At 50.3% G+C, this 24,694-nt stretch overlaps 1 protein-coding gene across 2 annotated transcripts in view; it reads left to right on the forward strand.

Annotated features, from left to right (window-relative positions):
• Positions 1-24,694, forward strand: part of PKD1 (polycystin 1, transient receptor potential channel interacting) — a 138,927-nt gene that overhangs the window by 82,018 nt on the left and 32,215 nt on the right. For both annotated transcript variants that reach the window (XM_073361700.2, XM_073361701.2), the window contains exons 15-26: positions 183-3,808; positions 4,851-4,997; positions 7,533-7,676; positions 8,948-9,227; positions 11,886-12,102; positions 13,839-13,998; positions 15,534-15,686; positions 17,950-18,094; positions 19,069-19,668; positions 20,890-21,046; positions 23,058-23,310; positions 24,127-24,322. In XM_073361700.2, coding sequence (XP_073217801.2) covers positions 183-3,808; positions 4,851-4,997; positions 7,533-7,676; positions 8,948-9,227; positions 11,886-12,102; positions 13,839-13,998; positions 15,534-15,686; positions 17,950-18,094; positions 19,069-19,668; positions 20,890-21,046; positions 23,058-23,310; positions 24,127-24,322 — 6,078 coding nt within the window. The remainder of the gene's footprint in view (positions 1-182; positions 3,809-4,850; positions 4,998-7,532; positions 7,677-8,947; positions 9,228-11,885; positions 12,103-13,838; positions 13,999-15,533; positions 15,687-17,949; positions 18,095-19,068; positions 19,669-20,889; positions 21,047-23,057; positions 23,311-24,126; positions 24,323-24,694) is intronic.

Below are 24,694 nucleotides of genomic sequence, written 5' to 3' on the forward strand. Positions count from 1 at the left end.
CCATGCACCCTTAGAGGCAATGAGAAAAAAAAGAGAAATAAAGTGTGTGTGTGTGTGGTGCAGAAGCAGAGCAGTGTCTACCAGGAATGTTTTTAACCTTTCCCCTGTGGCCGTTAAGGCCTGTGGTGGTTGCATGGACCCCTCCAACATGACTGCCCGTGTTCTGCTCTCTTCATCTGCAGGAGAATATACCCTGGTTGTTCTAGTGTCAAACAGTTTTGAGAACCTCACCTACCAGATCCCGGTTCACATCCACACTTACCTGACTGACTTGACTGTAGAAGCAGATGCAGATGTCCTGGTCGTAGGCCGGCCTGTCACCTTCGAAGCCTATCCGCTGCCATCCCCCTATGGAGTCTGGTACACCTGGGACTTTGGGGATGGCTCCTCGCTGCTGTTGGAGAGCCAACCTAGAGCGACTCACAGCTATCAGACCAGAGGGGTGTACAACGTCAGCCTAACCGCCAACAACACGATTAGCAGCGTTGAGACACACCAGCGTTACCGCGTTTTTGAAGAGATCACTGGGTTGAGAGTTTCATCCGACGAGGTGGCAGAGCAAGGCATCTCAATATCAATAAATGCTTCAGTGGAGACAGGAGACAATATCACCTGGATATTTGACATGGGGGACGGGACCATACTGATGAGCACAGTGCCAGCAGTCGAACATAGGTATGAAAAGGATGTCAACTGTTGCACTATTAACGTGACAGCTGTGAATCCTGTGAACTCTGTTTCGCAAACTGTGCCTGTCAGGGTATTCGTCCTGGAGGTCCTCAAAATAGAGCCTTCCTCTTGCATCCTGGAACACCCCAACGTGCAGTTCACCGCGTACGTCTCGGGGAACTCCGAAAACTACATTTTCGACTGGACCTTTGGAGATGGCTCATCCAACGTCACTGTTTATGGGGACCCCGTGGTGACACACAACTTCACCCACAGCGGAGTCTTCGCTCTCTCCCTGGTTCTCTCAAGCAGTGTTAACAAGGCGCATTACTTCACCATCGTCTGTGTGGAGCCGGAGATTGCCAATGTCACGCTCCGACCCCCCAAGCAGTTTGTGCGGCTTGGCAAAGAGAGCAACTTCCAGGTCAGTGCCATGCCTCTGTACCAGTACAGATACCACTGGGACTTTGGGACCAATGATTCCGCTAGGTCCGGAGGGACTGAAGTGAGTTACACTTACAAGAGCACAGGGGTCTACCTGGTCACAGTGACCGTCTCCAACAATGTCTCGTTCAACAATGACACGGCTTTTGTGGAAGTCCAAGAACCAGTTGGGGTAGCGAAGATTGAATACAACGGGACAAGGGTTTTGGAGCTCAACCAGATCTATCTGTTCTCCGCCAGTGGGAATGGGACCAAAGTGAGCTACCGCTGGGACATGGGGGATGGCTGTAACCAGCTTGGACCGATCGTCACCCACTCTTACAACAATACTGGCAACTACACTATCAGCTTGACTGGCTGGAATGATGTGAGCCTCAATGAGACCAGGCTCAACCTCACCGTGAAGAGGCGACTCCAGGGGCTTACCATCAATGCCAGCAGGACTATGGTGCCACTGAATGGGTCAGTGAGCTTTGTAGCCACTCTTCTAGCCGGCAACGCTAGCCGATACTCCTGGATCCTGTGCGATAGGTGCACACCCATCCAAGGCTCCTACACCATTTCCTACACATTCCGGTCCGTGGGGACTTTTAACGTCATTGTGACAGCGGAGAACGAGATCAGCTCCCTGCAGGACAGCATCTTCGTCTACGTCTTGCAACAGATCGAAGGACTGCAAATCGCCAGCAGCGACCTCGTGGAGGATGCCTATTTCCCAACCAACAAAACTCTTCATCTGCAGGCAGCGGTGAGAGATGGGACAAACATCTCTTACAGCTGGATGGCCTTGAAGGACAGCACCCCTGTGCAGACATTCAGTGGGAAGATCTTCTCCTTGAGCATCCTGGAGGCTGGGAACTACACGATCCATCTGAAAGCCACTAACATGCTGGGAAGCACAGCTGTTAACAGGACAGTGGAGTTCATTGAAAGCATCGGCCTTTTAAAACCTTCTGCCTTCCCCAACCCGGCTGCCGTAAACGCCTCTGTTAACATAAGCACCGGCGTAACCACGGGCACTTGCCTAACATATATTTGGCACCTGGAAGATAGTAACAGGAGAGAAACCATTGTACCCTTCATCATACACTCTTTCCAAAGACCTGGAGCTACAGCGATCACGGTCACAGCTGAAAACAAGATTAGTTCCACTAATGCATTGGTTTACATCTTTATACAGGAACCCATAGTGGGGTTGAGGATTGGGACTGCAGAGGTGGACTGCAGCTACGTCCCATCAGGCTCTGTGGTAACCTTCAGCAGTGAACTCGAAAAGGGGACCAACGTGACATGGCTGTGGGAGCTGCCAAAAGGCTTGCAGACTGGACAGACTGTGGCGGTGACATTCCCTAAGGCAGGCTTTTTCTCTGTCCATCTGAATGTATCCAATGACGTCAGCTGGGCTGTGGCCAGCAAGAATATCACAGTGCAGGACAGGATTGAAGGGCTGGAGCTTTTTGTGAGCAAGAAGGTTGTGGAGCCTGGGGAACAGATTTCTTTTGTGATCAGCATGTTCTCTGGTTCCTCCGTGAGCTATTCGGTGAACATAAGTGGGGGCTACTCTGTGGTGCTTAATGGATCTAGGTTCACCCATGAGTTCCCTGAGAGCGGTGACTACCTCGTGGTGGTGATGGTGCAGAACCAAGTCAGCAAGGCATGCGCACAGGTGCTTATCTCAGTACTGGAAGCCATCCATGACCTAAGGCTTGTGAACTGCTGCGAGCAGGGTATCCCAACAGGAACAAAAAAGACCTTCACCGCCCAGGTTGGGAGTGGCTCACGGGTGTTGTACTCCTGGCAGTTCTCCTTGCAGAAAGAGCACGGCCGTGCCCTGGTCAGCTTGGCAGGCAGAAGTGTCTCCTACACTCCAGTGGCTCCAGGGCTGCTAGAAATTCATCTCAGTGCTTTCAATGACCTAGGGAGTTTGAACATCACCAGAGTGATCCAAGTGCAAGACCCAATCGTTCAAGTCTCCCTTAAGCCAGCGTTGTCCTTTGTGAACAGGACGGTGTTGTTTGAAGCTTCCGTGCAGCCCAGCGCATGGCAAGTTGTTTTCTGGTGGAACTTTGGCGATGGTTCCCCAGCTCAAATCACAGAGGTGGCAGCTGCCAACTACTCCTACCTGAAGGCCGGAGATTACCAGGTGGAGGTGAACGCCACCAACCTTGTCAGTTTCATGACAGCCCATCTCACAGTCACCGTCAGAGTCCTGGAGTGCGAGGAGCCGGAGGTGGAGCTAGTCCTGCCGCCACAAGTAGCCATGAAACGATCCCAGAGGAACTACCTGGAGGCACAGATTGACCTCCGTGGCTGTGTCAAGTACCAGACCGAGTATCTGTGGGAGATTTACAGAGCACCCAGCTGCCTGCACTTCGATGACACCGACAGGGTCCACCTGCTGAGCGTTGACCTGAGCAGACCCCAGCTGGTCATACCCAAGCTGGCCCTGGAAGTAGGGAACTATTGCTTTGTCTTCTTTGTCTCCTTTGGAGACACCCCACTGTCCAAGAGCATTTTTGCCAATGTGACTGTGACGCCGAGTAAGCTGGTCCCAATCATCAACGGGGGATCTTACCGTGTGTGGTCCAACACGCGGGACTTAATCCTGGACGGTGAGAAATCCTATGACCCTAACCTGGACGATGGTGAACAGACGCCACTGCTTTACCGGTGGTCCTGCACATCTTGCTCCAAGGTAAGAGAATCTGCACTGAAAAAGACGGTGATAATTAGTAGCACCTAGAGACCCCAACCAAGGATCAGGGCTCCATTGTGCTAGGCGCTGTGCGCACACTCAACACATTTTTGTGTCTGGGTTGGGAAGGCATAGAGGGAAGAGTTTGTAACGGACTCTCAGTAGGGTCACGAGGGAAGTGGGGATGGCATAGTACCCAGCTCAGGAAAATGGCACAAGATCAGTTGCAGGATTCCTTGTGATGGCTTATCGTGCCTATACGGTATTCCTGTGCCCCGTCCTGAGCATTTGCAGTGAGCCAAGGAGCTCTCCCTTCATCTGCCATTGCACCTGGCTCTGGTTAACCGTTCTGGTGTTGCTGCTGCTTTAATCTTCCGAAGGCATCACAACAACGGGTACCAATTTACAGTCTAGCAGGCTTGTGTTCTAATCCTGCTCCCCGTAGAGTCATTTAAAAACCTTCAAGTTCAGCAGGAGCCAAATGAAGCTTTTGAAGGATAAGCCCAAATAACAGTTGGGTACAGGACACTGTTCCTCTCTGGTCGACACATCAAACCAGTCTTGGCCACCAATAAGAAAGGATCTCCCTTCAGAGTCTCATGGCAAACTCTCTCGATTAATATTGTCTTGTTGACATCAGACTGTCTTGTTTATTGAAAGACCTTTTTTTCGGTCGTTTCCACATTCTAAGTGAAATCATATGGAGGTTTGTGCATCAGACTTTGTGTAAATGTAAGCACTCTCATTTGTCTGCCTTCTGTTAGCATATTTACAAGATATTTAATACAGAATTAATTTTTTTAAAAATGTGGAGGCCAGCCAAAATATAGGCGTGTTCCAAGAGTTGTTTACTAACCTGATGGAAAATACAGTGTGCTTAATGGTACCCCACCCTCCCTCCCCAGCCACAAACAAGGGGGTTGAAATGGGTAATTTATAGCAAGAACCGATGGTGTCTGAAACTGAACGTATTGGCTATGGACTCATGCAATGTGCATCAGTGCAAAGGAGGGTTTGAATGATCTTTTCTCCTCGCAAGCAGAGCTCGCCTGCAGGGTGCTCTCTGCACTTCAGTGCCACAGGAGGGGTCATCACCATTTCCAAGGCCATACTAGAAGCAGATGTGGAATATACGTTCGACCTCAGTGTCTGGAAGATGGGTCTGAATCCCGAGTCTACGAATCAAACCGTACGTACCTCTGTCCTCACTGTGCTTATGTCCGCTCCTGGGCACCAGGACAAGGCGCAGGGTCACACTCCCCTTTCTAAGCAAAACTCCAGAAAGGTGTATGGCTGGCTGACTTTTGGGATACCCACAGTCGTAGGTACGTCCCGAGTCCTGCTCCTCTCCTGACCCCACTTTGCAGGACAGTAACAAATGTAACAAGGGACTGTAGAGCTTGCTGCTGTCTGCATTAATTGGGGAGGAAGCAGAAAGAGATTGAAGGACAGATTTGCCTTTGATCCCTCGAGAGTCCTAAAGCTCTCATTGTCCATGGCCCTCGTGGGGGCATATACCATATACTCAGTGATGGACACACTTTAATTTTCCAGGGGGCAGCATATCTGCTGACAATGGTAATGTGTTTTGTTGTGTTTCCTCCTGCAGGCCTTTTATTAAGATCACGCTGTCTCTCTCTGTCTTTGTCTGCATGCGCCATGTTAATGACCTGATCATACATGGTTCCAGTTCACAGCAGATCAGATTCTGAATTTGCAGTGGCTGATCTGCCTTCGGAGAATACGAGGATACTGCAGCCCACGGGGTTAAGAACTGATCCAGCAATGTGCCCAGCAATGTCGTGCCCCAGCCCTACTTCCACTTAACAGTACCGTGCCCTTTCCAAATTGGCACCGGAAGGGCGAGCTTTCGGAGGGCTGGTACTTGCTTTTGCTGTCAATCGTTCCTACCCTTTTTTCCTTTTTAAAAAAGAAAAGGAAGTTTTTTTCAGGGCATGTTGTTTATGTCAGATTAAACCGAACACAGAGCGCATTTGCAGTCCGACAGCACTTATGGCTTATGTCAGAAACATTCATCATGGTGCGTTTGGCAATTAAGAGATGTAGTTAGTCTGAAAGTGGAAACTCTTACTGCCTGGATTTTTAAACCAAAGCCGGAGGATAAAGAAAAAAAAATTAAATTGATAGTTTTTCAAGGACATTCCGTACTATCAGCTTTCCATGCATGAGCGCAAAACAATGAATCCAGTGTCATAGGAAATTTGCAATGGCTGGAGGAATGAGGGAAGCTTCAATGCTCTTCCCCTTAACTTGGTGGAACACTTCTCCTCTTTTAACAGCCTGCCATATTAAACAATGTCTTCATTACTGCCTCTCTTTACATGCAGAATATTTATTATGCTAGGGCCCAGGCAAACTCCATACAGTGCTGCTTGGTAAGGGATTAAAGGCATTTAGGAGAAGTACAGAGATAATACTCCACTAGGCAGGGGCTCTGAGGGAACGGGGATGCTAAAGTTCTTATCCCGTACAGCGCTTTGTCAGAGAGGCATGTTAGAGGTAACCAGGTGTAGGCGGTGAAGTTGAGAGGAACGTCTGGGACCACACACCGTCCTGTGGAAAAGCTGGCTATCCTGCACTGCAGAGCAAAATGCATTTGATAGTCAGTAGGAGCTACTGTTCTAGCTTCTTTTATCATCTCTCATGTCTTTCAAGGGCATTTAAAAATGTATTTAGGATGCTGACAGTGTATACGAAGTAGTGACATAAAGAATGCACTGAACAGAGCCATGCAGGCCCAGAGCCAGATCCTGAGACCCAGCACAAAGGCCCAGGCTGAGCGCTGAGGATCTCAGCAGGAACAAGGGAGGAAGATACTGCTGCAGGACCAGGGCCCACCGCATTCCCCTTCCATTGGGAAGAATGCCCAGGGGCCTAGGCAGGCACAGATCTGGGGCCTGCCCCGCACCCTCTGTATATTGGAGGACAGACAACCCTCATTGTTCAGGGCTCTGTGGCAAGCAAGTCCTGCCTCCCCCTTTTCACAGCCAGTTTCACTGGCTCAGGGCTTGCTGCAGCTGCAGACGAAGGGCCAAAGATTTGGCCCAAAGAAAATCAATGCGAGTTGCAGAAGTTTCCAGGGCCAGATGCATGCCAGATGTTTGATCTCAGATCCAAATAGACCTTCCCTCTCCGAGTTAGATGTCTTCTCTACAGAGCACAGGTTAGTCTTAAGTGGGGTCAGAGGGTTTTTTTTTTTTTTTTGAAGGATGCCTCAGTTTAGCAACAGATGTTAGTAAAACCACAGGAGCCATCTTGGCATCCTACCCAGGACAATACACAGAAACTTCCAAAGCAACCCATTTTAAAAAATAAGGCAAAACAAAATCACCTAGTCTAGACTGGATCAATGTAGGGAAGTTCCAGAGATCCCAGCAGCGTAGTATCTAGGCCCTAAAGGTGAAATCCCTGTGTGGCTTATTCATGGCTTGTCCCACTAAAACCCTTTGGGAATCCTTAAGTGAACTTAAGCCATGCACAGGCCCCGTGCTGGTCCCTCTGCATAGGGGTGAATTTTACCCTAAATACATGTCATGCTGAAATGATGTGAACTCCAGTGCAGAGAACTGGGGACAAGGACGTTTGCAAACTAGTTAGAAGTTGATAGCAATATCCCCTTTGGCTTTTCTATGTGTCCTGGTTGCATCAGGCATGGAATGGGCATCTCCTGAGCTGTTCTCTTGCTCTTCCTCCCTCCTCGTAGGTGTTGATCAAGAATGGAAGGGTCCCCATTGTGTCCCTAGAATGTGTTTCCTGCAAAGCCCAGTCTGTCTACGAAGTCAGCAAGAGCTCCTATGTCTATCTGGAGGGCACCTGCAGGAACTGCCAGAACGACTCCAAGCTTGGGGTAAAGGGGAAGCTGTTGCTGTTGGAGGCAAAAACCGATCCATTTCGTTTTCGGGGGCGGGAGGGGTAGAATTAAGTAAAAAATAACACCATCGCCGTGAACTCCCAAAGAGAAATGGAGCAGCAGGGCTCTGAGGCTTTGCTCAGTGTGGCCCCTTCGTCCACTGCAGTCCCCAGTGAATCGGCAAGAAGACTGACCTCCAAGGGGGTGACGCGTCAGCTTCTTAGAGCAGGTTCTGTTTGCAGTGAACCTCGGGGAGGGGCACTGACCCCATCACAGAGCCCCCCACGTCATGCAAGGCCTTGCCGCTGTTGAGCCCGCAAGCTTGCTGCAGCTGCCATTCGAACTGAGCCGCTCAGGTTCTGTCAGCAGCAGCTCCACCAAGTGGGCCTTCCCCTAGCCGTGCCCATACGGGTCTTCCCCAGGCTGTGCGAATCGTCTCCCAGTGCCGAGCTCTTCTCAGTAACGGCCCCGGGAGTTGGGGAAATGTGGCCTCCCTCCATCAGAATGGCTCAACGCTACCCCAGGGCCATTCAAACCAGGATGCCCCTGCCACGGCACCGCCAACCTGGGCTCATGCACCACCTGCACATTTCACGTTCCTTTTGATTGAGATTTTAAAGTGTTTTCATCTCTCTGCTGTGTGGCCTGTCTGAGTTATTCTGGCTCAGGGAGTTGAAACATAGATCACTCAGTCTGTTTTCTTCACCTCCAGCCACATTCCCCTCCCATCCGCGTGCTGGGCTATATGCTGTTGGATGAAACAGGCTTTGTAAGTGAAAGTCCCACTGGAAACGCTGCTCTGTATCCCCAGTGAGCTGAGCGGTTTCCTGCACGGTGTTTTCCGGCTGCCCGTCTTGGTGTGTCTCGTTGTCACAGTTGTACGTTTGTACCATTGACAGTAACAATGCAGGACACATTCAACTTGCAGCCTGTAAAAGCAATGTTATCCCATGGAGATTCCACCACTGTTTAATTTGATTTCCTGTGTTTTGTGTTCTGTATTATGAAATATTTTGTCAGTGGATGATGTAATCCCAGAGACGAAAGTGGATCTCTCAGTGGAAATATTCCCACCAGACAGTTTGGAAGCTTTCCAGTTCTTGTTGCTTCAGCACATGAGAACAAAGCTGAATTATCAACTGCAAAATTGGCAGCCTTTGCCCCTAGATTCTATTTTTTCCCCAATAGACTCAGTTTGAAAACATTTTAGGGACATGACTTCAGATTAAACCAGAATTTCTCCCGTCTTTCTCCCTTCGTCTCTGTAGAGATGGGCAGCGCATAGCTTTAAAAACAAATCTCTCATCTTGGACAAAACCACCACTTCTACTGGCAACACCGGAATGAACCTGGTCTTACGGCCAGGGGCCTTAAAGGATGGGGAAGGATACACCTTTACCCTTCACATCACTGACCTCACAACTGGGGAGGAAGGTTACGCCTCCATTGACCTGCTCCCGAACCGGCCCCCGATTGGAGGATTGTGTCAGCTCTCTCCGAACGGAGAAGTCAGGGCACTGATGGCAAAGGTTCACTTTGAGTGTGCAGGTGAGAGCGTGGTCGTGACAGTGCCAGAGATTAGCCTGGCATCTCTACTGTTCATCGGTGAGTGTGTTTCACACACCAAGTGAGTTGTCCAGATGCATGTATTCCTTGGTCCCACAGAATTCTCGCTCTTTACTCTCAGCTCCAGTTCTATTCCTAAAGGGACCTGTGGATAGGTCAGATTTTTCATAAGCAGACCCTTAGGTTTGTAAGTACCAGACTGCAGGCCCCGCTCAATTTTTGTACCCCAGGCATGCACATTCTAAAACTCATTTATGCAAGATTTTCCACATCTAAATCAAGTGGCCGAATGCCTATTAAGACAGTCAGTGCGAGTGGATTGTGTGTATAAACCTGGGTTTTGGGCGTAGGGAAAAAAGTGAGTGCCCAAAATTACATACCCACATTCAAACAACTCAGAAACTGGACACCACTTAGAGGCCACTGTGAAAATGTGGCCTGAATGATTTCTTTCTGCTTTCCCTACACAAATATAGTTTCCTTTCCTGCAAGCTATTTCTGACGCAGTCAGAGACAAAAATATCTAGCCCAATGATGCAAAAAGCTGACTGGTCCCTGTAACATATTGCTGTGGGCCAGCAAGTAAGTGTCTCTGAAACTCTCCGCCTCATGATTAGTATTAGAGATTCATGCTTTATTGTACATGAATGCTGGGATTCTATGTTTCCGACGGTAGGGCAAATTGGTTTCTAGCGCTAGTCATTCTTGTGATGGTGATCACATTGCAGCTTAAAGCAGGGGGGAAAGCAAGAGGGTAATCAGAATGATGTGATTTTAACATCTGGTATATTTTGATCTGCCAACACTAATCATGAAAACTTTGTACCTTTGGCATTATGGGGTTTGCGACTATTAGTAGTAATATTTGTTAAGCAGGGACAAAGTACTGGATACAAAATGCAGATCAGTGGGCTATATCCAGTGTAATAAACCATTCATTCCCAAAGCTGGTGGGCCATACTCTGTTGGATTATAACAGGCCTGCACTGAGGTCTCAGGTTAATAGCAGCTTTTACAGGGCTTTTGTCTAGGACATTATATCTAGTCTGGGACCTTGGATATGTGCTGTATTCAGCCTCTGCAGTACAACAGAATTGTCCTGGTTTTGCTATTGCTCTTGAGTTATGGGGAGCATGTGGCTATTCCCATGGTGGCATGTTGATTTCTTTAGGTCTCCTGAATGGTTAAAAGCTCATGCTTCAGGGTTTCAACTGGCCACCTCTAGGGGGACAGGAAAGGATATTTTACCCCCAAGGTATTCTAGGTTGTTTTGGGATTTTTTGTTGATCTCCTTCCTCTGAAGCATCAAGGCTGGCCACAGCCGAAGCTGGGCCATGGGGTGGCTTGGCCAGAACTCTGCGGTGGCACCAAGCATCCTCTCTCTCAGGGGCTTGGCTGTCTGGTTCTTGCTCACATGCTCAGGGTCTAACTGATTACCATAGGTGTGGCAAGGAAAGACTTTTCACCCAGGTCAGACTGGCAGGGACCTTGGGGAATTTTGCCCTGTCTCTGCAGTGTGTGGGCGCGGGTCGCGTGCCAGGATTATCTGGGTATATCATCCCTGCTATTGCAGGGGCCTTGGTGAACCTTGGTCTTGCCTATCATCTGCCCGTGGCACATACTAGTCTAGTCTCCTGTGGGCTGTGATACTTTGGTCTCATTTCAGTGGTTGGGTTTACGCCGTGAGTGCTGGCTAGGGGTTGATGGCCTGTGATATACAGGAAATCAGACCAGATGGTCCAGTGGTCCCTTCTGGCCTTAAACTCTATGACCAAATGTTCTAGGGCCCAAAATCCACATCAGAAAACCCCTAAACTTGAGAGAAATCCAGATCAGAGCTTTGTATCTCAGCAGAGGGGCACTCACTGTGGATGGGGTGATGAGTACGACTGTACCAAATTCATGGTCCATTTTGGTCAATTTCAGAATCATCGGATTTTTAAAATTGCAAATTTAATGATTTCAGCTATTTAAATCTGAAATTTCGGGGTGTTGTAACTGTAGGGGCCCTGACCTAAAAAGGAGTTTGGGGGGGGTGGGGGGGTGCCGCAAGGTTATTGTGTGTGTGGGGGGGGGGGTTGCGGTATCGCCACCCTGACTTCTGCACGGCTGCTGGTGGGGCCCCGCCTTCCGAGCCGGGTGCCTGGCCAGCAGCCACCGCTCTCCGGCCTCCCAGCTCTGAAGGCAGTGCAGAAGGAAGGATGGCAATACTGTGACCCCCCGAAAATAACCTTGTGACACCCCCACGGCAACTCCCTTTTGAGTCAGGACCCCCAATTTGAGAAACGCTGGTCTCCCCCGTGAAACCGGTATAGTCGAGGGTAAAAGCACACAAAAGACCAGATTTCATGCAGGGAGACCAGATTTCACGATCCGTGATGCATTTTTCATGACCATGAATTTGGTAGGGCCCTAGTGATGAGGGTAAAAAGGCAGGGGGAGTCAGCAATGTAACTCTGCACAGTATTATGCCAATCAAGGGATAAGAGTAGCAGAGAGGAGAAGAGGGGCACGGGCCCCTGTTAATGATGGATTTAAAAGCCTGATCCCTAGTGGTTAAGACAATGGCTGCAGCTACAGGCCTGGCTTGGTAGGTGCGCTCGGATCCCATTGACACTGCCCGGTGTGCTTGGCTTCCAGGCTGGAGAGACACGGAGGACGAAGAGGCCCCCTTGGTGTACATCCTCCTGGCCACTCGCTGCAAAGTGGGGCAATGTGAGGAGTTTGGCATGTACAAAGGCAGCCGCTCTGAGCACAGTGCCTTCCTCCCACCCGGCTTCAGTGCAAACAGATTCCTTGTGTATGTTTCCGTGCTCGTGCAGGATCAGCTGGGAGCTACGTCTGTGGCCCTCAACTGGTAAGGTGCTCCTATTACAGACAGGGGAAGCAACAGGCCCACAGCCCCACATGGTGAAGTGGGGCCGAGCTGGGCACAAAATCCAGGAAGCCCTAATCACAGACCTGTGCCCTTGGCTGGATAACAGTGTGGCTTAACAGCTGTGCAGTGGGCATGTCTGTTCGAGGGCTATGGATCCTTTGTAAGCTGGATTCCTACTGCAACCGTGCCCACCTCAGAAAACCCCCCAGCACTGCTGGCAGACTCAGCATTAGTGAAATATTGGGCCACAGAGACTGAGCTCCAGTCCTTACAGGTGGTCTCTCAAGGACTGAGTTAAGGCATAGTGGGATGGGAACTTGCATTCCAGCTGCCTCTGTCATGCCTGGTCTGTAGGTAGAGGAAGGATTTCACACTTCCTTCAGGTCCTCACAAGCACTAAATTCTCTGATAGACACACACAAAAATTCATTCTATTTTTAACCATCTGTCGATAGTGTGTGTGTTTCACACGCACTTCCTCTCCTTATTCATTTTAATCAAACACAAGCACCATTTGGAAATCTTTTAAAGACCTCTTCGGGTACGTCTTAAGTTTTACCTCTCACCTAATAGACGTGGCCGCTAGACCAGTAAAGCTTGATGAAAGCTGCCTTGTTAAGAAAGATCAAAAAGCCCCCTGCACACACATTTCCCCTCACCTGAGTTACTATGCCCGTGGCCAGGCCATTCATCTTGATTCACAGCCATGCTTCCCTTCTGAGGCATGGTGTCATTTTCTGGGAGATCCATCTATCTATTTTTTACAAGCAACATTGTTCATGGGCAATGCATCAGACAAAGAGGCTGTGACTGACTCGCATTTCAGTTGGGTGGGAGAAGAATTTAATGTTCCTTTCATACCCATAACAAATGGCTGCATTATAATTAATGGTTTACAGGGAAAGCCAAATGAATAAATGATACCTGGCCCATTTATCTTGGAGATCTCCCTGCTTGTGCTGCCAGCGCGCTCTGCATCCTGCCCCTCCTTTGCAGCCAGAACCCTTTAAAGAAAGTTGGAACCAGCAGGGAGCTGGTGCTTGGAATAACCTGGTGTCCCACTGCTGACAAGCAGGGGCAGAGCTGCGTTTAGCTCAAGGGGGCGCACTCCTGTGTTTGGATCTGGGGATCGCTGGGGCAGGTCCCAGCATGGGCTGATTTCTGACAATCTCATCTTTCATTCAGTAGTGAATAAACACAAGCCACCCCAGTGCATTAACCCCATGCACCTTGGGCCCCAGGGGACTAAATCCAAGCTACGAGGGCCCCCTGGATCCTAGAGGATTGACTCCTCTACAATCTAAGGGTTTAAGAATCCAGCTCACGAGTATCCCTTAGAGCCCAGAGGACTAAGCCAAAGGCAGAAGTGGACTGAAGACAGTTCTTGGGTGCTTCTTAAACTCCCTAAAACTGAACCCAGATCTTACTCCCAGGGTCAAACACTTCCCTTGTGCCAATCCAGTGGTTACGTGGTGTTACATGAGGGAGGAATTTGGCCCCTTATCTCAACTATTCAGAAACAGGCCTCCCTCTCCGGTGGGACTGGGGTCTGAGAAGAGCTGGTCCAAGCCTGGGGTCCGAGCAGAAGTCGGTGACGCTCAAAGGACTCTCTCTAGGAGCTACCAGGGGAAGGCCGGGGCGGGGAGTACGCCCATTGCCCTTGGTTCCATTCGACAGTCAGCTCTTTACAAACCGACTGCCTCTTCTTCTTCCAGCTCCATGACCATCACCCTGCCAGCCCCCGCGGCCGGAGTCCACAGCCTCTCTCACTGGCTCTACAATCAGACTGACACTGTGCTGCAGGGCTTGGTGAAGCAGGGGGACCCGCAGCACGTCATCGAGTACTCCCTGGCCCTCATCACCATCTTAAATGAGGTAAAGTAACGCTGTCTGCCCTGCCGCCAGCTGTGGTTGGCTGGCCACTCCTTGTCCAGTCCATGAGCTCACCTTGGGCCTCAGGTGAACTGGCGGTTTCACCCGGTCTCCCAAGTAAATTAGTAGATGTTGGAGACCTGCGGTGGGGTGCTGGAGATCTGAGTGCGTCCCCGTCACGTGACATGTGCGTGAGAGCGGGGGCCGCCAAAGTAGGCCCAGGAGAGGGAAATGTAGCCTGCGCCCACCCCCGTAGCCGACTTTCCTCCTCCGGGTTCAGTCAGCCTTCCCTCACTGTCTTCTACCCCAAGTTTAAACACTGCGCTTACCCACAGAAACCTCATCCTGAGCTCTCCTTGGGCTGGCTGCCGCTAGGCTCTCCCTCTCCCGCTAGCCTTTCATACACCTGTGTGGGTGCCACTGAGACCTGCCTGGCCCAGCTGCCAGGATGAGTCAGCAGAACAGCTCTGCACCTGCACAAAGGGTCTTCCACAGGTGCCCGACACGTGGCCACAAAGTACAACTCATGACTTTTCTCTCTTAACATCATCTTCCCAGGCTACCCCCACAGCCCCTTTGTTCATTGTCACTCATCTCTCATTCAGGGCCCAGTCCTAGCAGGTGCCCAGTTCCCATACTCTTTTGTGGATCCCTCTTTCGTGCCGCAGATGAGTCTCGTCCCATCCTTGGAAGCCTATCAGTGTTGGTCCCTCAGGGTGTCACCACAGGGCTCCCCCTTCCCCATCCCTGAAGGACTGAGCGCACGGCTTCCTCAGCAATCCCAGACCACTAGGTGAATGGGGAACAGGCCCTGACCTCCAGCCATGGACTATTCCATGGCAGTACAGTGGGCACAGATGCCTGTGCCAATCTAACCCACCTGGATTGTCCGTAGCATAAAATTGTGTATCCCTAAAATGCTGTAAAGAGTCACTGTGCAGTTGGGGAGCCCAATTTTCAAAACATGGCCACTTACACAGAGCCTCCGGATTTCCACCTGGGTGCCCCGCTTTGTGCTTTGTTGTGTAAACGCCAGTTGTATGCAGCTGGGTACCAGTTTGAGCCTGCAGAACAGGGGTGTCCTATTAAAGTGCTTATTTGAATCACAGAATTAGACTGGAACGCTCTGTTGAAAGCTGGGCCTACCGAACCACAGCACAGGCAAGAGAGAAGAGATCTGATATGATCACACAGCAGCTCTGAAAAGTGACCAGTTGGAGAGAGACAAGAATGTTCTCATAGCTGGCAGAAGCTGCAGAGAAGAAGACTCTTTCGCAGGCACTGCAAGAGTGCCTCTTACCCTGTGCTACTGAGACTCTGTTTCCTGTCCTGCTTCCAGTTATATTTTCCACTGGCAGCAGAACGCAGAGGCTTTTTAACTTTCAAATTGTATCCAGCAGCAGCTCTGCCGAGAACCCAGATATCAGAGACTCCCAGCTGGAAAGTCATTAAAGGCTGCAATGGAAATTTGTGGTTGAGTGCTAAAGCCCCTGTTCTGCAAGATTGTGATAAACCCCGCTGCTTTTGTTTCCCCTAAGCACGAGCACTTGATGCGCTCAGAAGCCGAGACCAGGAACGAACAAGATCTTCGCACCTGGACGAGGAGGAACATCACCGAGACCCTCATCTCCCTGAATGTGAACACTGTGGACGATATCCAGCAGATCTCCGCTGCCCTGGCTCAATGCATGGTATGGGACCCTCCGGCCTCATTCTGCTCTGACGCTGAGTGATGGAAAGAAAGGGTAGCTCTGGCCATTCCTTGTTCTGTTTCAGCTTCGCACACATACACACACATTGATCATATACAGAGGACAGTTATAATTTGTTGGTGACATCTGTAGGGCGTGTGTGTGTCTATCCATCCCTCTTTAAGTACAAGTATTATCACCATCACCCTTTTCTCATCTGTCATTCTAGAAAGGCAGCGAGAGATGAATATGTGCTCTCATCTGCTGCAGATGTTACCAAAAAATTTGTACCTGTCCTCTGGAAACAGCCCTAGCACCGTTGCTTGGCAGCAGGAGGCTCTGAGCCTGTCATCATTTGAAGTATTGCATTCCACATTGTGGCAGCCTAGCCAATGGGCCCCGCTTCCCCGTGCTGGGGCTGCTCCCTGTTGGATTCAGGAGTGGCTTTTTATATTTCATCAGCTGGGCATCAAACGAATAAGCCCAGCTATTTAATGGGCTTGGCTTTGGCTGGCCAGCCAATCAGCCGGCTATTCCTCCTCCCCTACCTCTCGAAAGGGCTGTGAGGCTTTGCTTGCCCATCACCGTAATTTCTGAGCACCTCCCTCATACCCATAAATAGCTCTGCAAGCTCGCTCATTGGGAATACGGCCTGACATGAATCAAACATACCACTGCTGAGCATCACTCACAAAATTCTTGTCCCACGATCCCCTTTGCTTCAAACAGCTTATCCTGGGATCCTTCTCGCCAAACTCACTGCTTTCTCTTCTGCCTCTGGCCCTGCCCTGAACTCTGGCCCCAGACATCACTTTCCTCTGCTGGATTTTACTAACACCAGACACACTCGACCTCTTCTCCTGAGCCTGCAACCCAGCACCTGATCGGACTGTAGTGGCACTGGTCAGGGAATGGAATTTTTGTCCCAGGGTCAGGTCTGACATTCCCAGATTAGTTTTGGCTCCGAGCCAGAACAAAAAACCGAAATAGCAACCAAAAAAAAAAAAAAAAAAGGCAGAGAACAAAAAATTTGAAATTGGAAAAATAGAAACAAAAAGCATCATTTTCAAGTAACTTTTTTGTCTGGTTTTAGAAATGTTGGCTCAAAATAAACCTGCTTGTTTCTATTCTCCCTATTGGGGAGGGAAAAAAATGTTAAAATTGACATTTTTCCCCACAGAGAGTTTCTGTTTTGACAAAAACCACATTTTCTGACTGGAAAATCTCTCATGTCAGCTCTGCTCCTTGGGTAACAGTCTCCCTGGGGCAGTTCTCCCAGGACTCCTTTTTGCTGTTCTCTCTCTTTCTTCCTCTGCTCTGTGTAACCTGTTTTCATCTTACATGCTGCTGCTGTCTATTTAGATAGTAAGATCCCCAGGGTAGAGAGAGGTCCTCTTATATCTCTGTAAATGGTACTGTATAGTAACAATGTACAAATACAAGCCATGGGGGCTTTCACACCCCTTCGTGCTGCAAGCTGTTCTGACATCTGTGGTGAATCCTCTGATGACAAAAAGAAGAGGAGCTGGGTGGTGGTAACCACTTCCATGTGTTTCATAGATTATTCCCATCGAGCCTGCCGAGTGTGCTGCAGACTCAAGCCTATGCTTAAAATGTAGAACGTTCTGTTTCTCAGACACATCTGGGAGTGGATGGGAGGGATGGTCATCAAAACTGGGTGGTGAAACCCCTCCCACAGCTCTAGGACGTGTTTGAATGTTGGAGATGGATTCAGTTAGAGCCAAATCCTGCTCCCATTGAAGACAATGGAAAAAACCCAACCGCCTCTGGTTGACGTCAACAGGAGTAAAATTCAACCCTGAGGTAACAACTTGAAAGAAGCAACAACAAGAGACACATTCACTCCTGGTGTCAGAACCAGGTGCTCTGCCTTGTGTTGGTACCTCTAGGCAGGCTATTATTGCAGTGTGAGTTACCTTGTTACAACAGTGTAGGGAACTCTAGACGTCCAGTAGGTAGGTAGATTATGGTATCCAGCGAGAGGGGTAAGTAGATGATTGGGGGGGGGGGGGAAATGGGCTTGGTTGCAGATAAAGTACAATCTGAAGAGAAATATTATAGATGTACGGTCCCAATCCAGCAGAGCTCCTAAGCACAGGCTGAACTAGACGCATGCAAGTAGTCTCAGAGCCAGAGCGCTCAGTACTTTGTAGGACTGAACCCAGTAAGTACCATGCACAGCTGCTACGGCCTTTGATACGGAATTGATTTCTGCTGGATTAGCCTGCATTTCTAATGGCAGGTGGCGAGCAAGGAGCTTCTTTGCAGATCATGTGTGACTGGGACCTTGAGCAAGCTGGAAAGCATGATGGCCATCCTCCAGGGTGAAACCACTCAGGGCATCATGACACCGACAGCCATCGCAGACAACATCCTCAACATTACGGGTCAGTTCTGGGGGGCCCCAAGCAACAGGGGGGACGTTCTCTAGGAGAAGTTCAGGGCACAGACGTCACTGCGTGGGGGAGGGGGGAAGGTAGATGTTAAAAGATGATCAGGGAAGGACCAGGCTAGAAAAGCTGGGAGAGATTTCTTAGGCCTTCTTCTGGCTGGGAGGTGTCCTGAGCAAAGGCTGGCTACAGCTGGTGTTTATCACAGAGGTGGGCCAGTGCCAAGCCCTCCATTTGAATAGCACCCCCACCTCCAGGCTTTGGGGGAAATCTGAATCCATAGGTTGGCCCCACCTGTAATTTATCATCTGTCTGATTTTCCCACTGTCATCCTGCTGCTGCCTGTTCCCTGCTGGGGCATTTGAAACTAACAGCCCCTGAATTAATGAAGCAGTTGATTCTCTAGGGAACAGCCCTTTCATAGGAAGCTTGAGGATAACAGAGGCAGCTTCCAGATGTGTGGGCTGCCATGCACGGCATCAAGCTGGGCTTCATCCTTGGCAGATGTGCTTATGGAAACTTCATTGGCCTTGGCAGATGACATCACATTCAGATTACCTTTAAAGAAAGGCCCTTTATTTGCATGCTTGCAGTGGGCTGTGTTTGTAATGGCATTACTCTTTATAATTCCAGAGGTTTGTTGTATTGGTTCTATGTGTCTATTTCCCTCTTTCCACTTTTCTCTCAGCCCTTTTGCAGAAGGAAGAGAAAGCCCTCATTAGGATCTTGTAACTTGAGATCTTAACCACACCATAGGGTAGAGAAAACCCAGCGATGCGGTAGAGTGCTGTATGTGTAGCTATGGACGATGTCGAGCTTTCACTGCGGAAGGCCGTGTGTCACAATGCTGTAGTCCAGTAGAAAGCCAGTAAGAAAGGAGCTTTCCTGATGGTTGTGGGAAGGAGTTGAATGTTGCCTAGACTGTGGTACTCACTGCTTTTCCGTTTGCTGTTTTATCTCTCTCCTTACAGGGGACTTAATACACCTTGTCAACACAGTTCCACAGGAGTCAAAACTCCAGGAATTGTGCAACGATCCCCACCATGTGCTGGTAGCTTCCAAAGCCTACAGCCTGTCCTCCAGCCTGATGCGCATCCTCATGAAGTCCCGGGTGCTGAATGAGGAGCCCCTTGAACTGGTGGGAGGAGAAATCGTGGCAAAAGGCAAACGGTCTGATCCCCTCAACTTGCTCTGCTATGAGAACACGTTGGACTGCCAGTTCTCCATCCCCCAGGCCTTCAACACCACCTTCTCCGACCTGACCGACGTGATCCAAGTCATGTTCCGGGTGGACTCCAACCCCTTCCCCTTTGGCTACATTAGCAACTACACTGTGTCCACAGAGGTGGCCTCCATGGAGTTTCAAACCAACAATGGGACCCAGATTCCCATTGGGAGTCTGGATGCAGAAAAGGCCATCACTGTGATGGTACTGAACAATGGCATGACAAACATCTCCGCTGGCTCTGCAATCATCCAGGAAAAGACTTCGGTGAACCTAGTTGTTACGACAGAAAACAACAACAGAGAAGCAGGCTTGCATTTCCAGCTCACCTACAGAGTCTTAAATGGTAGGTACTGCACTTTTTCTGCTGTTCAATATGCTTTTCATCTAAAGGGCTGAGAGAGCACAGGACCTGGGGCCTGCATGCTAAACGAGATCTTACAAGGCTGGGATAAGTCGAGCACAACAAGTGAGCACGGTGCAGCAAGGGATCAGAACTGAGAGCTGCACCGCAAGTCACAGCCATACGGGAGTCACTGCCCCAGTGGGACTAGAGCTCAAATCCTTTGCTCTCCAGGAACACAGGCCTGAACCACTGGAGCCCAAGGAGAATCCTGTTGGCATATAGCAGCCTCAGAGCTTAGTCTGTGTGTTCCAGTCACGTTGTGCAGGGTAGATGCTTTCCAAATGCTCAGAGTCTAGCTGCACTAGTACTGGTATATTATAGTCTCTGTGGACTTCCAGCCACTAGAGGATCATGCTTAGGATTCCCATTCCCTGCTGCAGAGGGGCAGGGTGATGCCTAATTAGGGAGCCGGCCGGCATTCCTCTGGAGCTGCCGTTCCACCCAGCCCTTCCGCAAGCTGCACAACAAGTAGTGGAGGAAGTTCCTCACTCTCACCCCTGCGCCCCTGCGACAACCTGGCAGAACCTACCCCCAGGTTTGACTAGGGCATGTCAGGCGTTGCAGGAGACGCTGCCTTTGTCTGGCTGCTCTCGCCCTGCACACATGGTGCCACTCTCCTCTTCCAGGAGGACTGTCAGGCCGGGCCGGGCCGGCTCCCGCTGACTTCTCGGACACGGGGTCAGACCCCCGTGGAGCATTTCCCCCTTGGAGGGCTGGAGCTAATGGTGCACAAATGCGAACTGAGCTGCGCGGCGAGAATGGTCCGTGGGTTACCTCTGGCGCTAGTGACATGTTAAGTTACAGCGGGACTGAGCATTTGTCCCTCAGCACCAAAGGCCCAGTCCCACACTGCGGAGCAGCCTCCCTCCCTGCTGGGGGCAATGGGAACGGAAGGCAGGTAAACCCTTAGCGGCAGGTGCTCAGCACCTCTCAGGATGGATCCTTCCGCCCAGACCTGTGCGGGCTGCTGACACGCGAACGTGGTACCAGGAGCAGTGGCATGTCGCAGTCGCTTCTGCGTAAACATCACAGGTCCAATCTAGCAGTCCTCACTCAAACAAGGCACCTGCTGAAGACAGCAGGATCGGGGCCTGTGCACGTAAAGCCAGGCTGGGTGTCTGTAAAGTGCTTTCCGTTCCCTCTCTTCCCCTTGCTGCCCAGATCGTTACATCTCGAGCGAGCTGGAGCCGTTCATCGCAGCCTACCTCTCTCCCTCGCCTGCACCCAGCGAGCACAACTGCAGCGCGGCCAAGAAGATCGGGCTGGAGGCTGTGGAGAAACGGGACCACAAGGGCTACACTTTCTTCATTTCCCCCATGTAAGAGAACCCCCCCCCCACTCCCGCCTTGTAACCCCTAGCCCTGGCTCTCACTCGTGGCTTTAGACCATAAGCTTTTGGGGGCAGCTTACCCATTCTGGCGTCAGGCACATCTGCTGCCTCCGTCTCCCCTCGGTCGAAGTCTGGTTCCTGCCAGCATACGCGTCCCTCTACTGGTAGGACAGTTTGGTGCTTTTCCCCTTCTGGCCAAACGGAGGAGGCTTCTCCTTCCAGGGAAAGCAGCATCCCAGACAGAGTCCCAGTGTAGTTACTATGACCCTCCCACCCAGGTTCTTTACTAGGGTCCAGCCCTCCATTGAGCACCTGCCCAACTTCTCCCCACTCAGGGGAACAGCCTCCAGCCTCCCAGCTCTGCAGCTCCTTTCCCAGTAACCTTTTCTTCCTTCAAACCCCCCCGCCCCCCGGCCCCGCCCCAGCTCCAAGCCGGCCTTCAGCACCCCTTCTCCAGGCTCAATTTATTCACCCTACTGAGGCAAGGGGTCTGCACCACCTCCCTCTGTGGGGGGTCACCACAGCAGGGGGCTCATTCCCCAGAACTCAATGGCTCCTTCACCCGGGATGATGCAAGCTGAGTAAGGGGCTTGCTTCCTCCCCTCCCTTTCAGGGAACACCTACTTGAGCACAGGTGCCAACCTAGACCTCAACCCCACACGGCTAATGTGCTGCCCAGGCCTCTTCCTTCTCATGCTCCATTCACCTCGTAGCCCCGTCTGGATTCTGTTCCTAGGCCCCAGCCAGGCTCCTTGCCCTTAGCCCATCCTGGCGGCTGCTAGAGGTCTGCCTGTCCCTGGACGGCTATTATGGGGCCGCTCACACACCAGCCCTCTCCCTTGAACCTCTCTCCTGAGTAAGCAAGAGGCTTGCCTTATATACTGCAGTCACTTGACTGTCACCTGCCCCCGTTTCCCAGCAGAGCTTGCTCCCAGTTTTGACATGTGATTCAGAGAACTACACATCCCAGAATGCTGGTGCATTGGAACGGCCCTTGAAAGGAACAGACTGCCCTGTTACAGATGCATTAATGGTTCAGCACAGATCACCTACTTGTACAGTGCCACAAAACTTAGGGTCTGGAGGAGTGAGCTAGGCACTGGGTGGTCCTGAGTTCTAATACTGACTCTTGGCTTACTGTGTGGCCTTCCGCAAATCACCTTTGGCCTCTGTTCCTCATTTTCCCCATCTGTAAAATGGGGATATTGATACTCACTCACCTACCTGCCCACATAGTTCTGGTCTGCATGGCACTTTGAATATGCAAAATTCTATATAAATGTTTAGTAGTATTATTGTACTGTTAGATTTTGGGATCCCACCTTTCTTTTTTATTGCATTAATCATCAATATAACTTCAGTAGTTGAAATATTTCTTTTCTTTTTTTCCCCACAGCAATAAATGTTTACACCTCCCATTATTTACGAACCACTCCTAGGTGTTACCCAAGAAGCAAGTTGGTGGACTGGGAATAGGTGGGGCCAGGGTAGAGCCACTGTTGTCTAATTTAGCATGGCTTCCAGGGCTTTTGGTCACAAGATTCTCAAAGAGGGATTCATAGTCTTAACGAACAATCCTTTCCCAGGAAGCGTCTCATGGGTCAGGGTAACGCAGTTAAGGGGTGGTGGGGTAGCTGTGCAAGTCTAACCACCGGTTCGCTTTTGCAAAAGAGGAGAACGTGCCATATAATTAGTGCACCTACCACACCAGGCTCCTCGTCCATGACTAATAGATGTACAAATAATAAATAACAAAGCCTTGGGGAGCCCATGGGTTTCCCCACAGCAAAAGGACTCTGTAAGTTACTCACCATTAGTAGGATCCTTTTTCCTATGTCACTTTGCACAGATGTTGGTATGGAGTACATTGCTCTCCATGCAGCGGGGCTGTTTGTATGGAAAGACACTTGTGTGCCATAGATAGGCTCAGGAGAGGGATTTGCGGCTCAGCCAGAGGCTGGCGGATAAAGCAGCCCCATGCTTGCTCTTCTCTTTTTAGCTCTGACGACACCACCAAGGACTATTACTTCAACATCACAAACCATTTCAGCTGGTCGCCGGTGGAGGTGACCCTGAGTCTGTACATCTCCTTGTGCCAGTACTTCAGTGAGCAGGAGATGAGGTGGAAGACGGAAGGCATCATCCCATTGGAGGAGACCAGCCCGAATCAGGCTGTGTGCTTAACCCAACACCTGACAGCCTTCGGAGCCAGCCTGTTTGTTCCCCCAAACTCCGTCCAATTCATATTTCCTGTGAGTAAAAACAAACACCAGACACTGGAGCTTTCCTGCACATGGGATAAATTAGCAGCTCGCTGGCTTTTGAATGTGCCCGCTTGAAAAAACAATGGCTGCTCTCAACACATCTCACGAGCTAAGTAGAGTCATGACTGATCTGTGCTTGGATGGGAGACCAACAAGCAAGACGGAGGCTAGTGGTGTTCCTCTCTCTGGGTTGCCCCCACATAGTCCCCTTGGGAACTTTGTTGTTGGAGGTACCTTGTTTCAGAGAGACGCGCACATTGATCCTGACCAGTTATAGTCATTAAAAAGCCAATAGCACTTTTACTGAGTGGAGGGTGGTTAAGCCCCAGTGTCCTGGCCAAATTCTGGTTGCATTTTGCTTACCTTATCGTTTTTGCCACTGTTTCAGTTGGATACGGAGTTCTTCCCTTCCTGCCCAAAGCTGTTGCATAGTTTTGTTTTATACTTTTAGAGGCTGCTCCTGCCAGGTGCTCTGTGCCTCCTGATGAAGTTCAGTCTTCTCTGTAGCTCTGTAAGTGACGTCAAGGGGAGCTTCAGGCACTCAGTACTTTGCTGCATGAAGCCCCGTACAGCTGCTGAATTCCACTCCAGAGGTGGATGCATTTCAGCAGTGAGCAAAGTGATTGATATGCATATGCATAGTCTGTACTCCAGTTAGGGAGCCTGCAGGATGGACGTCACTATGTAAGATGAAGATATTTGTTAATTATTGTTATTGCAATCAGCGAGGCAGTGAGTGTGAGGCTGTGAAGTGAGGAGTTTGGGGAGGGAAAAGCATCTTTCAGTATCTTTCATTTTGCTTAGGCTCCTGGCCCAGGTCTCAACTACATCGTTTTGCTGACCTGTGCCGTCTGCTTTGTGACATACTCTGTGGCCATGCTGATTGTGCACAAACTGGACCTGATTGACATTAACCGAGTGGGGGTGATTCCATTCTGCGGGAAGAACGGGATGTATAAATATGAGATCCTGGTGAAAACCGGCTGGGGCCGAGGATCAGGTCAGTAACAGCGTCACTCTGGAACGGCTGACTGTGGGTTAGCCTCCATACTAGTCCCTTGAGACTTCTAGGCACCGCATCACAGCAAATCCCCCTGCATGGCACAGAACTTTCCTAGGGTTCTCCAGAGCAGTGAGGGAGGGTGGCCCTTGAGGATCTGGAAGGGGTTGAGTTATTCTGCCATGGTCCAGCTCCTTCTTGCAATTCTGCTGAAAGCGCCCACGTATGTCTTTGAGACGTTTTCAGTTCAGGCCAATTCAATGAGACTTTGCTGGCAAGATGAGATGCCGCTGCATAAATAGAAAACAGAGCCCTCAGGTAAGTGTCAAATATAAAGATGATCCACACAGGATGGGTCTTCATACTGGGCTT

Source organism: Lepidochelys kempii, chromosome 10 (assembly GCF_965140285.1).
Source record: "Lepidochelys kempii isolate rLepKem1 chromosome 10, rLepKem1.hap1, whole genome shotgun sequence".
Classification (NCBI taxonomy): Eukaryota; Metazoa; Chordata; order Testudines; family Cheloniidae; genus Lepidochelys; species Lepidochelys kempii.